The sequence below is a fragment of the Esox lucius genome, chromosome 7, assembly GCF_011004845.1.
Source record: "Esox lucius isolate fEsoLuc1 chromosome 7, fEsoLuc1.pri, whole genome shotgun sequence".
Classification (NCBI taxonomy): Eukaryota; Metazoa; Chordata; class Actinopteri; order Esociformes; family Esocidae; genus Esox; species Esox lucius.
The window spans coordinates 11,985,845-12,002,098 of NC_047575.1; the positions used below are offsets into that span (position 1 = coordinate 11,985,845).

The following is a 16,254-nucleotide window of genomic DNA, read 5'->3' on the forward strand; positions in this document are numbered from 1 at the left end:
GATCTACGACTTGTCTAGTAACACTAAGCCAGTCTGAGCTGGTTTTATTTTAAAAAGGGAGAACAAAAAGTTTTTCAGGACCACCTCTTCTATACTTGATAAATCATTTACAGTCCACGTGAACAGTGAAGAGGGGCAATATCTTAAATCCAGATGAGCTCTGGTCGTTTTTTTTACCAACGTGTACGCGCATACCTACAACCACCTGCTCGTAGCTGACAGCCTTAACAGCCTACAATTAAAGCAATCCTCAACAATACTGTTCAATACTCAAAACAACATCTCACCACGCCGTCAGAAACTGAAATAAAATACTGACATTTTATTTTGTTGGCATTTAAAAATGTTTAAGACAAATATAAAAAGTAGCCTAACGCTAGCCTACTCACCAGTGCTGGAGCGTGTTGAGTGAAGTGGGTGGGTGTGGATGCTGCAGGATAGCGGCACGAGCTCTCTCTGCCTTTGTCTGCCTCTCTAGTCCACGAGCTGTGCCTACCTGACTGGCTGCACTGCTGGGTCCTAAAGCCGACCGAAGAAAAACCCGCCCTATGGCAAAAGCATGGACCGGTATTTTGGGGTATTTCTCAGAAAAGGATGACGTAAACCTTTTCAAAGCTGCGTAAGGTTTACTTTCGCAATCTTACATTGTTATGATTTAACCGATTTGTATATCTCATTCGGATATGTGTAGAAGTGTTGCCGTATGCAGGTAAAATCTACAACTCTGCTAGACAGAAAGGAGAGGATATCTACGAGCTGATGCCCCCCCCCCCCCAGATAATCGGCTATGAGAAGAAACAGTATAGCCGGACCGCAGTCCCCCGCCCTCTGTACATCGGATGCACATGGTGTGTGCAAGGTTCTACATATAATAAACATGTTCATTTGTAGCACTGGTGCTCCTAAAAAATCATTTTATAATGATGGGCACCACATACAACTTGGAACGCCTATTTCTTTTATTTTTTAAATTGGCCAATTAGTCTTTTATGTCAATATGAATCCTACTGACTTCTAAGGATACACTTTCTCTTCGTGTTCTATTTTGCCGGACTAAGAAGAGCAAATCTCTTTTACAGAGTGACTGACTGAGTGCCTGACTGACTATCTTTTGTTAAATAGCATAGTGGTTAGAGAAGCCATCTTGAGAACTATAGGCCCCAAGTTCGAATCTCCTCGCAGGCAAAGCTAAGTATGCATTGTGAATTATACCGTATTGCCGAAATCTCAAACTGTATATGGTTATATTGCGACTGTTTCTGGCATGGAAAAGTTAAGCTTCAGTCTCCCTAGAAATTGCTCAATTCTTATGATTATTCCTAGGATGTTAGTAGATACTATGTAAGTCTATTCCTGACTAATAAGCAGTTCAAACAGCCAGTAGCAAAAACTAACAGCTACTAGACGCTATTTCTGTGGAGGTGAACTTAATAAGAAACGTTAGTCAGTTTAACACAATGCTCAACAGTGTTTCGCGACTGGTGAAATGCTTAATGCCGTGGCGTTATGGTTAAAGACAGTGCCTCTCACGTGGAAGGCTTAAGTTCAAATCTATGGTGAACAACGACATTTATTTATTTTATTTCCACGATTCTGTCGTTGTTTCACTTGATGAAAAAGTTAGTTATCGTCACCTTTCTTGAAAGTTATTGTATCAATGTCATTCACGAATGAAAGGAAAAAGTACGTTTTTATGCCATGAAAGAAAGAAATACGTTCTTATGCCATGAAATGAAATAGCTTTGGCAGACTTGCTAGAAATTGTAAGTTAGTAAATACTGGTAAAGCCTATTACTAGCTAATAAGCTGTTAAAACGGCCAGTGGCAAAAGAGGATTTGTTCAGGATAGAGGCTATACTGACATGCGTTGAACGTAGAGCTCTGTGGTGTAGTGGTTTGCGACACAGCCTTTCACGTGGGCGACCCAGATTCCAATCTCAAGAGGGCAGTACTTTCTATTGCGGGCCAGCTGAACTAGGCTTGCCTGGTTTCTTGTTAATCAAATATTGCAATTTGACTGTGGACATAGATACAAAGCAGTCACATAGTGAATCAGCTGCAAGTGGAGGTGTCAAGAAGATGTGTGTGTTTAATGTGTGCTCGTGTGTTTGTTTATATTAACTTGTAATTATTCAAATCCTGTATTGTGTGTAGTGAACTGAGACAAAGTCATCAGAGTGAATCGCTATGAGACTAATCAGTAATGACATTGTGATTCTGGGCCTCTATGAGGTTTATAGATAAAGACCTAAACACCTCGATGCATCCATCCAATCTGTCCAATCTTGTTTCTGCAGAGTTAAAGTTAAGGACAGCTTCTTTAAGTCAAATGTTTGTCTTGGCCCAGTCCACAACACACATCCCTGTGACAGAGGAGTAATGTGGCGTCAGTCCAGCACCTCCACAGCAGGTTCTCACCATCAGATTCGGCATTCATCAGAATGTGTCCATCAGGAGTCCCTATGGAATTAAATTTTGCTGATGTCATAGTACATTACCAGGCTGTCAAGATGTTATGTCACCTCATGACTAAGTACAATATATCTTTACAATGCATGGTGTTGTGAAATATTGAAGTTGGTCGCATTTTGGATAGTGCATGGATAAGGAGTAGCCCAGGTGATAGAGAGTTGCGTAAGTATTAAAATCCTAACCAACTCTCTCTAATTCTACTGAATTACAGGTGCTATATTAACATGTTGACCTGTTTAATATTTTTTTCTAAAACACTAACAATTAAAATCAGTTATTGTAAGGTGACATTGGTTTTATCTTGGAAAATATTTTACAAAAAAATTAAAACATTAAGATGGTGCTTGCATGAGTATTCAAGTGGAAGCTGTGGAAGCTCACAGTTTACACAGATGAAAGAAGTTGCCCTAATGAACAGTTTATTATTGGCCTTCAGCTGTAAACCATTAAAGTTGCTGTCATATTTCTGGATTAAAAGCCCACTATTTAAAGATCATTGGTCAAGCTGTGAATCAAAGACCAAAGAGCATTACAAAAAAGTTTAACATAAATTAATGGAAATTCATAGAGGAAATTAGTACAAAATAATGTCCAAGTGTTTAGATATCCCAGTGAACACAGTTGGATCAATACCCAGGAAGTGGATGCTGCATCAAACCTCCCAGGCACTGCCAAGAAAAGGCCATCTCTCAAAACCCAGTACTAAAACAAGAAGGACAATTGTGAGAGAAGCCAATAATCACTTGGAAGGAGCTACATAGTTTAGTGGCTGGGAATGGAGTAATTGTGCGCTGGTCAACCATATCAAGAGGTCTGCAAAGAACTGTCCAGTTTTGAAAAGATGTTTCTCAAGAATACCATGTGAATGCATTGTGCTGTGCGATGTGAGAAAATATTTTGTCATCAAATGACAACAAGATATTTTTTTTGTCAACACTCAGTGGACCCAACACTGCAGTTAATACTCATGCTGTGAGAGTGCTTCGCATCAGCACAGGCTGGGTATCTTAAATTGATGGTAAAATATATGGAACAAAGTATAGAGAAAAACTGAAAGACAAGCTGCATAAAAAAAACTAAAGCCTGGGAGGAAATATACCTTTCCACAGGATAATGAGCACAAGTTCAAAGTACTGTAACATTGGAGTGGCTCAATAACATAATGGTTGGCAGTGGCCCAGTCAAGGTCCTGATCTCAATCATCTTGAGAATGTGTGGCACTATTTTATTATTTCGTCCACAAGTGTTGTTTAACCTGAACACCTTGGAGCAAATCTGCCAAGAAGAATGGGCCAAAATCACTCCTACACTTCGTGCACCTACCAAAATACTTAAAGCTGTTATTGCAGCTGAAGAGGGTTACCAAACATTAATGGGGTTCACTATGACTGGAGACTTCAGGGGACTTGTTACTGTTCACAAAATGTAACTGGCTGTGGTAACCATAGTGATATGAGAGGATAAAGGGTTGAGATAATTTCAATCAAATATGCATTTGCAATATATGGCAAATAAAGATCGCCAGCAAACTTTTCAGGAAATAATTTCCAGTCTATCTTGCAGCATTACCTGTGGCTATGCCATACAACATAACCAGCTCTGCGACGGGAGACAGCTAGTTGGACCTGGCAATGTTAACCGTGTCAAGTTCTCTGGTACTGGCTCTTTAATGTTTTCATTTGTATCTCTATCCATTGTGTTTCTTTGGTAGATACAGAGAATGGTTCATGTTTAAATCACTGAGGGAATATCAGTGTTCACAAGGCTTCCTCTGCCAAATATATTTTGTTTCAAGAGCACCTAACATCTCCAGAAATCATATCAGTTTCTTCTGAAAACACACAGACACAGTTGGTCGTTTATTAATGGATAATAAGATCAGCAGCCTTAGAAAGCCAACATACAGTAACGTCGGTTACTGGTAGTAGTTTTGACTGCCCTCTCTTCTAAGGCCTAAAAGACACCCTTTCGGACTCAGCTGTTGCAGCATTCTGTAGCCTCTCCTGTGCATGTCACAAATAAGTCTAATTCAGGATGACTGCTGCCTCCTCACCACCTCCCTCAGCTGTCTGAGAGGGGCTGCCCGCCACCCGCAGACTGCAGGGCCTCAGACAGGAGGGGCAGTGGGTACATTTGGTTGGGGGGCGGGCACAGTAAGGGGGGCAGATTTTGACATTAGCCACTCAGCGGGGTGTGGTGTCACACAATGCTTCAGCCAAACTGAACATTGTTCAGAAGCTGTTGTGGATTAGGCTTCTTTGGTCTTCCCTTTACAATTATTTTCACTGCATTTACCACTGCTAAGCTTGTGTTTGCCTTGATCTTCTTGCTTATTGTGACTAATGTTTCAACATGTGAGTCAGTTAGCAATTTGATAAAGATAAAGTGATTAAGATATTATTTACAGAAAATTTGCTGTTAATGTGCTTATCAGGAATTGTAGACTCTTTCATTTGACACCAAGTGGACAGAATGAGGGAGCAGCTCTTCAGATGGCACTACTGCTCTTCTGATGGGGGTGGAGTGGGAAGTATGATACAAAATACTTCCTTGTCCCATTACTGTACATTCATTGACATTTTCTGAAGCAAGCATACAAATACAAAAGAACCAATACACTCTGCTGCATTCAAAATGGAAACCTCCGGAAATATAATAATAAATGAATGCATAATCCATAATCAGTCAGTCTCTGCTGTGTAATGTTGGACCAACATCCTTCCTCTGGCCTGGTGTCCAGCAGCCTGATGGTTGGTGGAACCAAACTTGCTCCTATTCTTACCAAACAGTGGGACCTTGTATCTCCTTCCGGAGGGAAGCAGCTCCAGAATATGTCAGACCACCGACAGCCCATTGTGAAAGGCAAGAAACAGAAAGTCAGCACACTCTGAGATTGACCAACCCACAGCCGGTGATTTGGGAAACATGAGAATAGGAACATTAACGGGGAGGGGCATGGTATCTTGGCGAGGAGTGCTGCCATGACAACGGATTGACAAGGATGTAAACAGACGATGGGTCACGGAGGCAGATGTCCAGGCAGAGAAAAGCATGGCCCTGGCTAGTGGAGAACTGTAGGGGACAGGTGGGGTCGCGGCGGAGGGGGGTTAGACCACATAGTGAATGTGAGACCCAGTAGGGGATTCCTGACATCAGGATCTACATATGTCCACAGCAACGCAGCCTCTGTTCCTCTGGCACATGTACTCAAATATACTGCCTCAAATATACTGCTAAATTCTCTGCCCAATTCATCTAGACTGTGGCTAATTACTGTTGAAAATGCATCTATGTATTTAACACCACTTTATTTCAGCTGGCTATCTTTCTGAAAGAATGTCTATGCCCTCCCCTTGTAAGAAAGGGTTGAAATCTGACCGGGGAATTGCAGCTTTGAACTCCGAAATGAAACAGTCAATGTTTTACTGTTTGTCAATTGATAGTTATAGTCCTTGATTCCATGCTAGCTAAAGACACAAAGAAATCCACAAGGGCAGGAGCTAGGTCTGCTTGGCTGTACAGTACCTTCTTATTGCAGGCTTAATATATTTGAAGGCAATTTTGTATTTGTTTAAAGAAATTGAAGACATTTTCCCCCTTTCTCCAATTTCTTGATTTCCAGTTCCCATCAATAGCCTTGCCTCAGCATAGCAGCTGTCAGCTGTATAGCAGGTTTGGGAGAGTTGAAAACTGGGATGTATCGGCTCACTGAGCCGTTCTGCTGCTTATCACACAGCTCATGCAACCAGCTGACATCCACAATTAAGCTGGCAGTTCTTTGAACTACCACAAGGAGTAGCCAGAGTGCCATAAGACAAGGCAACGGTCTGGCTTTCACCCATTGACCCATGGGACATGTCGGAACTCTGAGTGTTGGGTGACAGTTTTGGTCTGAACAAACATCAATGCGCTTTGGTCAAGTGTCCAGCGTACATAATGACACCATCAGAGGAAACATTCAGCTGACAGGGGGTACCATAGCAGTTTACAGCCAAGTTAAACGGAAGTCTGAGAAGTTAGTTTATAGAGAAAAAACAGGATCCAATCATAATAAAACTCATGTTTTACATAGTATACAAATATGCATATCAATTTCTCTTCAAGAATATCAAAACGGCAATCCGCAGTTGCTATTTTTATTTTTGAGTTGAATGTAAATTTGTGATATTGTATCAGCTTACTAACAAATGTTCCACCTGATCAGAGTCCAAAACAGGCTTGTTTTAGTCCAGTTTCAGTAACCATTCCAAATGTAGAAAACAGTTGCGAAGCCTCAACTTATGGTAAAGAGGTTTGCTGCAACTAATAATGGTCACCCTGGTAGACATATTCCAGAATGACCATAGGTTTAAATCGGGCCATCGGCCCTTTGACCCCCCCCCCTCCTTATTTTATAAATAAAAACAAAAATACTGAAGTAGTGGGACAGACCCACTTCATCAAACTACACCCTCATAAGGCTTCTTCAGGATAACCCTTTTTTCCTCTGTTGAAATGGTTCTACCTGGAACTAATTAGGTTATTTTCTTTAAAAAAATCATCTGTCCAACTGAAGAACCCTTTTGGAGCTATTTATTTTTCTGACAGTGTACCTTCATACACTAATAGCATATTTCTATGATGAATGGTTTGTTCTTGCCACCACAGCTCAGTCTGTGAAGTCAAGAGTGGTTTCATTTCTCCAGGCTTATCCCTCAGCTTTTTGACAAAATAGAGGTGGGGCGACCGGTTTCTTACTATTTCCTAAGCTTAGTTGCCTTTTAAGTAATGTAAATCCCCTCAGTGTTGTATTTCAATGTTGATGAGATGGCTGCGTTTTAAGATAGATATGGTTTCTGATCACTCATCTTTCACTGAGGGTTAGGAAGGAGCACCTGCATGTATGTTCATCAGACTGATATTATCATCATCTCCAGACGGTAGTCAGTCAGCCAGTCAGTGAACCATGGACATGTTAATAACTTACCCATCATGCACCACGGTTCTCAGTCCAAACATGCCGGTAATGAATCTCATCATGATGAAAGTTACCAGCAAGATCGCTTTGATGTGAATTTGATTGACTCCATTTCAGCAGCTAATTAACATTAAATTCATTGTGGATAGAAAGCCTGAGCTAATGCGACTCTGGGAAACTTACCAGTGCTGTTAGAAAGCCTTTCATCACAGCGGCAGCCGTCCAAACGGATCCATCAACCTGTCCCTTCCTGCTTCTGACCAGCTCAGTCAGCTCCTCTAGAGCACTCAGTGGCATCAGCATGAGGTGTGGTCTGACTCAGACAAACAAACAAGTAGGTCAAAGGGTCCACAGAGGTTCGAAGTTGGTTACACACAGAGCCTTGCTGAAAAGGGACCCCAACGTATAACTAGTGTAATGTGACTTTGTTTACATGCAGAGGTGTATTTAAGGGGTTTCCAGAAGGAGGCACGGGGGTGAGATCAGTCACACATTTGGAGGTTAGAGGAGGTTGTTGAATGGGGAGCGGGTATACTTCCTCTCCCTAAAAGATACTCATCATCATCACATCTGGTGAATCACAGGTGCTCCTCCATACATTGTGGGAATGTGTGTGTGTGTGTGTGTGTGTAGGTGTGATGTCACAGCATTGTAAGGTGCCAGACTGTGCAGTCAGTGAGACTAGAGCCTGGTTCACCCTGTCCATATGAATGTAGAAAAAAACGAGTTCATGGCAGGTTCAGTCCACCTCCCGCTATGAGAGACTGCTGCCCACATCTCCCTTGGTCTCTCAGTCTCCCTCCACCTTTCACCCTTTGTCGTGTTACTGTATCCAACTCAGAAATCAGTTGGAAATGTTATGCAAACCAATCCCTCCATTCATTCGGGATTCGTTTCTAACTATTTGTTTTTACTCTGCAGTGCCCAAAGACTCCCAGGACCAATTCCCATTCTCCGGCTACAAACAATACAGAGCACCTGGTTCTGGATACAGCACATTGTGGATCTGCTCTATCTGCCCCCATGAGGCATTTTGCCATCCCTGAACTGGGGTCTTTTCATTGCTGGTTACCCTCGACGAAAAACAAAGATGGCGTGTCTCTAAAAGCTGAAGCGAATGGCATTGGAGAGAAGGTGGAGCCAGACTTCGTCGGGAGCATTGTCATAACGCGCGGACGCAATCACATTGGATGTTGGTTGGTTGGTGGGTGGGTGGGTGTGTACGGAGGAAGAAGCGATGTAAGAGGTTGGGACTAAAGGAAAAGACATGACCTGGATTTCCTTTATCCTCTCATATCACTATGGTTACCACAGCCAGTTACCTTTTGTGAACAGTAACAAGTAGCCTTGTCTGAGCCCAGTCTCTAATGAGCGGTTTGGAGAGGGATGACAGCACACACTGCCTGCTGGCTGGGGAAGGAGGCATCAAAAGGGAGCGGGCATTAGGGTGGCCATGGGACAGCCTCATACTGGAACCCCCCTTGCCTCTCCCCCTTTAGGCTGGCAGTTTGGCAGCACCTCACAGACAGACAGACAGGGGTGGTATTAGTCTGTAACTTATTTCACCCACTGAATGTCAGACTCTCTGAAAGCCTCTCATTTGGACCACTTTAGGGGAATGGTTTACGACGCGACAGAGAGAGTCTTTTGACTACATTTCTTTAGCCAGAGGCATGTTACGCTCTTGGGACTTGTAGTATTCAAAACTGATTCCTGTTTGTTTAAGTAAGTTTGAAACATAAGTAGGCTCTCAAATAGTATTTTTGTACAACAGCATTTCCAACAATCAATATCTAATGTTAGCCCAGAATGGGTTGTGATGAAACAGCCCTCAGGGTAAGTGTGGTGCTTCGTTCAACACCAACACTCCACTTGCATCCTCAAAAACTAAAATGGAATATTAAATCATGGTCTCTCAATCATTGTTTTTACTATTTCATCATTGTTAATATTATTATTAATTACATATATTTTATTTTCATGACATTGCACAGACACCGTTTTTACTTTCACTACTTAAGCACAATGAAACGCATTTTATGCAAGAAAAGTTCCATTTGATTTGATCATATCTCATTTTGTTTGCCAGACAAAACAGGAGTGGGAGTTACATTCCACACTGACCAGACGATTTTGTCCAGTCGAACATAAGATGAATTACAGAGTGGAATTCGCAGCACAAAACGAGTCTGAATTTCAGGTTAGCCTGCATGATACGTGATCCAGACAAATTAGTTGACTAAAAGGCTGTGAGATTGTGTGTGTAGCAAGCAGCTGGAGAAAACCAAACCGAGTGCCACTTTCAGTTGAGATGCCAGACAAAAGGAGTCCAACAGTACCCTGCTATTATGGCAGCAGAGAGTTGGCACCCTGTTGTTAGACTGGCCACGCCTCCCCTTACATCCTAACTTTCCATTTTGACATTTAGGTGGTCTTGATTTGGATGGATTATCTTTTACTGGTAATGTCTGATTCTTTAAACAGATTCATTTTGTTTTGGAATAACCGCAAATATATGATCTGTGATTCAACAGTGTATAGCCGTTATGCAAAGTGTAGGGATTCCACAACAAATGACTGCCCTCAGTCACTCAGCGGGGATAACATTTTAAAACATGTATTCATACCCAGTGGAACATAAAAGGAACTGGTGGAGTATAAAAGCTTCGCCACAGAAAAGTCGTTATTGTGTGGGTAGCGGAAAAACCCACCGTCATTCCTCTTTGAATGACAGAGGTGGTCTAACGAGAGAGTTCTCTGTTTGACAGGAAATCAAACACAAAAAATTTACAATAAGGCACCTCAGGTGAGTTAGAAACTGTCCTCACTGACCAAACAGACTAGGACTTAGGACTCCATACACCCAGCCACATCCTGCCTCATCCTTCTTCACAATTAAATAGTAACACACAAAGACAAAGGACAAAAAATGGTCGATATGCTGTACTCTCTTAAAAAGCTTGGCTATTTGGAATAGTTGTAACAATGACTGGCTTTTAGAAAGGTATAGAGAAAAAAAGACATCCTTTAATCTTGTCAATCAATCCCAGAAAAACCTAAGAATGATGCATTCACCAATATCTGTTAAATCGAAGTTTCTAAAGCAATTATCCCTCATATATGTGGACCAAAAATAGAACAGTTAGATTTTTTCCCTAGACTAGATTTCTACTGCTGGGAATTTAGCAGAAGATCAGAAAGACCTGGTGTCGCTCCACTTCATAACCATGAGACTAAAGTGCCACCTAGTGGTCAACCTAGAAATCTGCACTGAGCTCTCACTTTTTCACAACAGTCTATTATCATAAGGACAGACGGCAAAATATGAATAATGTAATCTATTATTGATCTTCTACTGTACCAGATAACATATTAGATGCAAGCAATAACATTTTCCCTTCACAGGCATTACAGGTTTTTTCCTTTACAGGCATTACAGGTTTTTCCCTTTACAGGCATTGCATCCAATGATTACTACATTATTGTGTCTTGGTATTTTCATTGTTTTTGCTATGCATCTACTGAACAAAAATCAGGTAGCAGAAATTGGGTATCTGTGAGATATTGAATTGATGCTTTTGTCAAATGAGAGGACTATTTCTGCATCTTCTGAGCCTCATTGGTGAATGAGGTACAGGTATAAAGCCAGAGCCTATGAGTTAAGCCATATTGGTTCCCCCTGGTGTGAAAGTTCATAACAGCATCCCACCACAGCTGGAGGGCAGGAGGACCCACTGAAAACCTGTTAACATAACTGGCTAGAACCAGTGGACAGATGTCTCCAGGGTGTACGATCCTATCCATCCACACAACTGTCTAACCACCTGGAGAGAAAGAAATACACACGACCACTACATCTCAACCTGACTACAACTCAATAGCAAGCGAGTGGCGCAGCAAAGTGTGCCGGCAAAATCTGTGTGGGCGAACAAGCGTCACTAGACTGACCTAAAGCTCTGGCGCTGTTTATGTGGACAGGTCCTTATCTGTCACAGCAGGCTGCCACCTGAGGATCCCTGACAGCAGCCACGTCTTATTCTGACTGAATGTGGCCACCGGCAACAGAGGGTCTTAGTATAACCAGGCGGTCACACTCCCAGCATCTCCATGGTTCTCATTCCTCTCTATAAACCTGGAAAATGTGTGTCATGTTAGCGGACCGAGCATTTCCTGGCCCAAGCTGCTCCCTGCTCCGGCACAAGGTGATGACATCAGCATCTCCACAGGGCGAGCAATTACAGAGAGAAAGAAAAGCTCACCGCAGCAGCAAACAAAGCCCCCCGAGTCCACAGTGGTTGTGATGTGGATACAGACTCCGTTGGCGTTTTGATGTGGATACCCTGACGTGGAGCCAGTGGTACAACCAGGCTCCTCGGTAGCGGACATTTGAGGTAAAAAAGACATTTCAAAATGAATCGAGTTAAGAAAGACTGTTATTATTATTACTACTTAAAGTACAGTCGTCACTCACAGGAGACCATTAACAGATCTGCTCCAAGAGTAGGAATGTAAAAAGACTATTTACAAAAAGACATTGTGACATCAGGTTGATACAGGGGGGTCACAGAAAGACAAAGAAGATGCACACATTGGTAAGGAAAACACGTGGATCAGCGCAAATGGAACCCACACTGTCACACTGCATTTACATGTATGTCTTTTACCAGACACACTCATCCAGAGGGGCCGACAGTACACAGATGTAGAGAGACCAACCGTTAAGAAGGCACGTACAAACATTCGGCAAAATAACCGTTGGAATAACCAGGATAAATTCAAAGTCAAATTTCACATAAATACTGGCTTTGTTCTTAATTACATTCATCCTCACTAAAGCAGAAAATAAAATGATACTGTTATTTACAATGTAAATATTGTCCATGCCGGTAGGCCGTGTTTAAAATGGTACTGTAATTCCACTCAGCAGAATACAGTACAGTACAGTACAGTACTGTCTCTTTACAGCACCAAAATAATTTCGACCACTAGTGGGTGCATGGTCTTCTTATTTCTGGCTCATGAAAATATTTCAGACTTGGCTTATAAGAGGCTATATTTGTGTATTAATGTGTAAACATCCACCCAAATCTCAGGTAATTACTGTAAGACACTGATGAATACATACTCCTCCCCTCAATGAATGTAACAAATTGAGTAGAATTTACTTTTCTTACAATATAATACCATCAGTTTACAGTATTTGACTGTGTCATTACACAGCACATGCATTGACACATATTCCTATTAGAGCAGGAATACTGCAATATGAAATACAGAGCTATATTTGTCACAAGCTGCCTCTAAGCTATTGTCAATTTCACAGAAACCCATTTACAGTGTTGTTATGGTAACATGGGTGAACCAGCACCTCAGATAGACAGATATCTAGTTGTGTTCCAGCCTGCCTTGAGTCTGACCCCTACTGATCGTGTCAGGCATGGTGTCATGTAAAGCAACTGGGCCCATTGCTGTTGTGGATCCTTATAATGCAGGAGGGACTACAGGTGAGGGGCGGGCTTTCAGAGTGAGGGGATGACACTGGGGACTCTCATCATAAGAGGGCAGCCAACCAGTTCCAGGAACTCCCTCTCTGCCAAAATTAGCTTTCATGTACTCATGAGCACAGAGGCCGGGTCCATTAGCTCAGGTAACAGACTGATCTGAGAATAATACAGGAATATTTGAATGTTAATCTCCTGCTGTGGCATTAATTAAGCATTTCATTAAAACATAATAGAAAATGCACTTGAAATATATACGGTCTATGCAAAAGACCTCAGCAATCTAACCCTGCATGGATACTCAATAAAAATAAATAAATGCTATTTTAACAGATAGTGTTTTTTTAAACACTGTAAAATCAGTGTAAACAACACGCTATTAGGTTATCTACATAGAAAAGTCTGAAATGTTAGATGTGGAGACTGTGTCAAAATAGTGAAAAGTAGCCTATGTTACAAGTATGTCCATGTTTTCTCTGCACTGCCACTCCTTCAACGCTCCAGAGCTGGATGACAATTCGATCTTAAACGCAGCTAAAACAATGTACTTTGAACATAACACGTTTTCAGTTGTTTTACGAGGTCAGATCAAAGAAAAATATTTTCAAAACATTGTTTTTGGCAATGAAGGGATGTTCTTTTCAAGAACGTTTTCCTGGAAATCTAAATAGAATCTACATGCCCCAAAAAGTGTTTACATTTTTCAAATCTAGAAGTATCTGGCAGGTTTCATCATGTAAATCACAACACAGTAGACTCGATTCGATCAGCTCAAAGAGGCTGGACGACGGACCCGAGTGGGATCGGAATGTTGTTACACTGCGGCCAGTTCAACATCTGGAAACATCTCGGTATGACCAGCGTTCTCCGAGGGCAACGGTGCAATTTTATGTTTCATTCGGTAAAGCATCACGATCAACATGGCAAGCAAAAACAATAGCAAACATACAAAAAGTCCAAGGTATGTCGACAAACTTGGTAGCCTGTGGTCTTGACGTCCTATTTGCGCTACAGTTGTTGTCCAGATGTGCTCGTCGCTGGTGTTGAATACAATTTTGGAAAACCCATTAGGGCTTGGGGTAAGAAAGTTCCTCCAGATTATTTGGTCATTCATCATGGTTAATGTTAGGGTGCTGTCATCAAGATGTAGACTCCGGTTTTCAAGTGAACGAATGGTTTGTAGTCGCGCAATGATCGATAAAGGCTAAGTCCAAATTTTATTTATTTGAATGTGCCATATATCCAAATAATTCAAACGGTTTGGTGAACAGAGGTCAGGTCTGGAAGATACACAAGGTAGTAGCTTATTGAATTGTACGAGTGATTGTGCGTAATAAGGACACGGGCGCGCGGTTTTCTGTCACGCTTGTGAGTGCGCTCATCGCGTTTTCTTTATTCAGGGCTATCGGTAGGCCTACGTCACTCATATATTGAGTCATGTAAGTCCCCTATTTATTTAACGCATTTAAAACGGACTTCTACCTTTAAGGATAACACACATTTATATAGTATTTCTTGCTTACTGTCGTGACCGCGTTACACGTTGCCTCCCCCAGCGACATTTAAAGAATTTATGTCTTGCGTAAAAAAATAGAAGCACTGACCTTGTTTGCGACTGAAAAATATATATATCTACAGCCCTGTTCTGTGTCTATTGTGATGCCGGTCGTATGCGTTTGTGTGTGTGGGGCTGGCTGGCTGGTTGGTGTGTGGTGGGTGGGTGGGGGGGGTGGGGGGGGGGTTCCTCTTGAGCAAGGATATGCGCTGTCCAGAACATTGCCTGATGATGATGTTTCTACATCACTGTGGTTTTTCCATGGCCTCTCACACTCTCTCCCTCTCAATAATGCATCAGTCAGAGAAGCAAAGCCCATTTCTCAACCTCTTCAGAAATATATTTTTCTTTCTGCTATGACACATTCAATAATAGCCAAGAAAAGAGTTATATTTACACTGCAGGGTACTGAAAAAGCCAAACCATGTTCATTAACCATTATGGTGTTGAAAAAAATTACAAATCCACTCCAGAGGCCTAGTCCCCAAGGGTACATATTTTAAAGGTGGATTGTATATCTCTCTTACTGTTTTCCTTTTAGAATGCACAGAGTGGTTAAAAAGGTGTCAGACGTGGCATCCATAGATGTGCGTGTGACGACACATGCTTTGAAAGGAGGATATTGTGTTTGGATAATAAAACATATATATGAGCATGGACACATACTCGGCCACTTGAGCACCGAAATAACAGTGTAAAAATAAAAACTATTCAAGGTGTTGCCTAAATCAGACTTTGCATAAAGCTGCTTGTTCAGTATAGCCAGTTAGGTCAAACTTTTCTCACGAGGCCACACCTCCAATCTCGTCTGGCCTCCTTGGGGGTCTGGAAACATGGCTATTATAAAATGTGCTGCTGAGAAAGGCTGATTCTCAGCAGCAAGATTTATATTGGATGTTAGTTTTCAAATAAATCTCCACGCACAGGCTTGTTGAAGGCAGGCTTAGCATAGTTTCACTAGTTCTTCAAACTGGATAGAACACATTTTTTTGAAAGTTTTTGGTTCCTACCTAAGTTGCAACATCAGAAAAGAAGCAAAGATGGAGTAAAAACATCACTCTGTTTTGGAAGAACTGTGCTCTATTCATAAGATCGAGTCAATAAAGCCATTACAACTTCTCTGATTAACGTAATGTCTGCAGTCTGCAGATGATGATGAATCCAACATCAACTCATGGGGTACGTACCACACAACAACTTTACTAGTCAGGGGTCACCAACAAAGTATCCTAGAGCAAAACTGTCAGCAAGTAAGACCCACACACACACAACAACAAACACAAACCCACCCAATACCAGAACCTAAGACACTATCAACATGCCAAAGAGCTAGGCAGATGTGTTACAACCATACAGCATCTAGGCCTGTGCAAGACTAACAAAGGCATAGACCTCCCAATAATCTAAATTTGTCAGCTGTTTCCTTACTTAGACTATTTTCAGGGTAAGAAAACAGCTGACACATTTATGAGTGGTCTATGCCTTTAAGTAGTAGCTAGGCTAATGTTTCAGTCTTCAAAATAACCTAATGCAAAACATTCTATCAAATCTGTCTTACCTTAAAGAATTAACCACAGACGTTTGGGTTGACTCTCCTGGGCTGAAATGCCAAGCCATAGGCACAAACCGAGTCAGAAAATATGCAAATGAGGGGACATCTCCGACAGATTTAACAAAACGACGGCTTATGCCGACCTAAACCAATGGCAAAACTGAGGAACACGTAAGCAATTTTCTATCGTTACATTTCCATGCAGTTTAAGCAAGAA

At 41.7% G+C, this 16,254-nt stretch overlaps 1 protein-coding gene across 4 annotated transcripts in view; it reads right to left on the reverse strand.

Annotated features, from left to right (window-relative positions):
* Positions 1 to 16,254, reverse strand: part of LOC105030439 (neuronal migration protein doublecortin) — a 66,897-nt gene that overhangs the window by 50,484 nt on the left and 159 nt on the right. The window contains exon 1 of one of the 4 annotated variants that reach the window (XM_010904305.3): positions 16,044 to 16,142. The exons of 1 other annotated variant lie outside the window; for it this stretch is intronic. In XM_010904305.3, the coding sequence (XP_010902607.1) occupies positions 16,044 to 16,102 (59 nt within the window). In that variant the 5' untranslated portion in view covers positions 16,103 to 16,142. Of the gene's footprint in view, positions 1 to 389; positions 702 to 16,043; positions 16,143 to 16,254 lie in introns of those variants that run through there. 2 more of the 4 variants (XM_010904304.3, XM_010904306.5) reach the window with 2 other exon arrangements.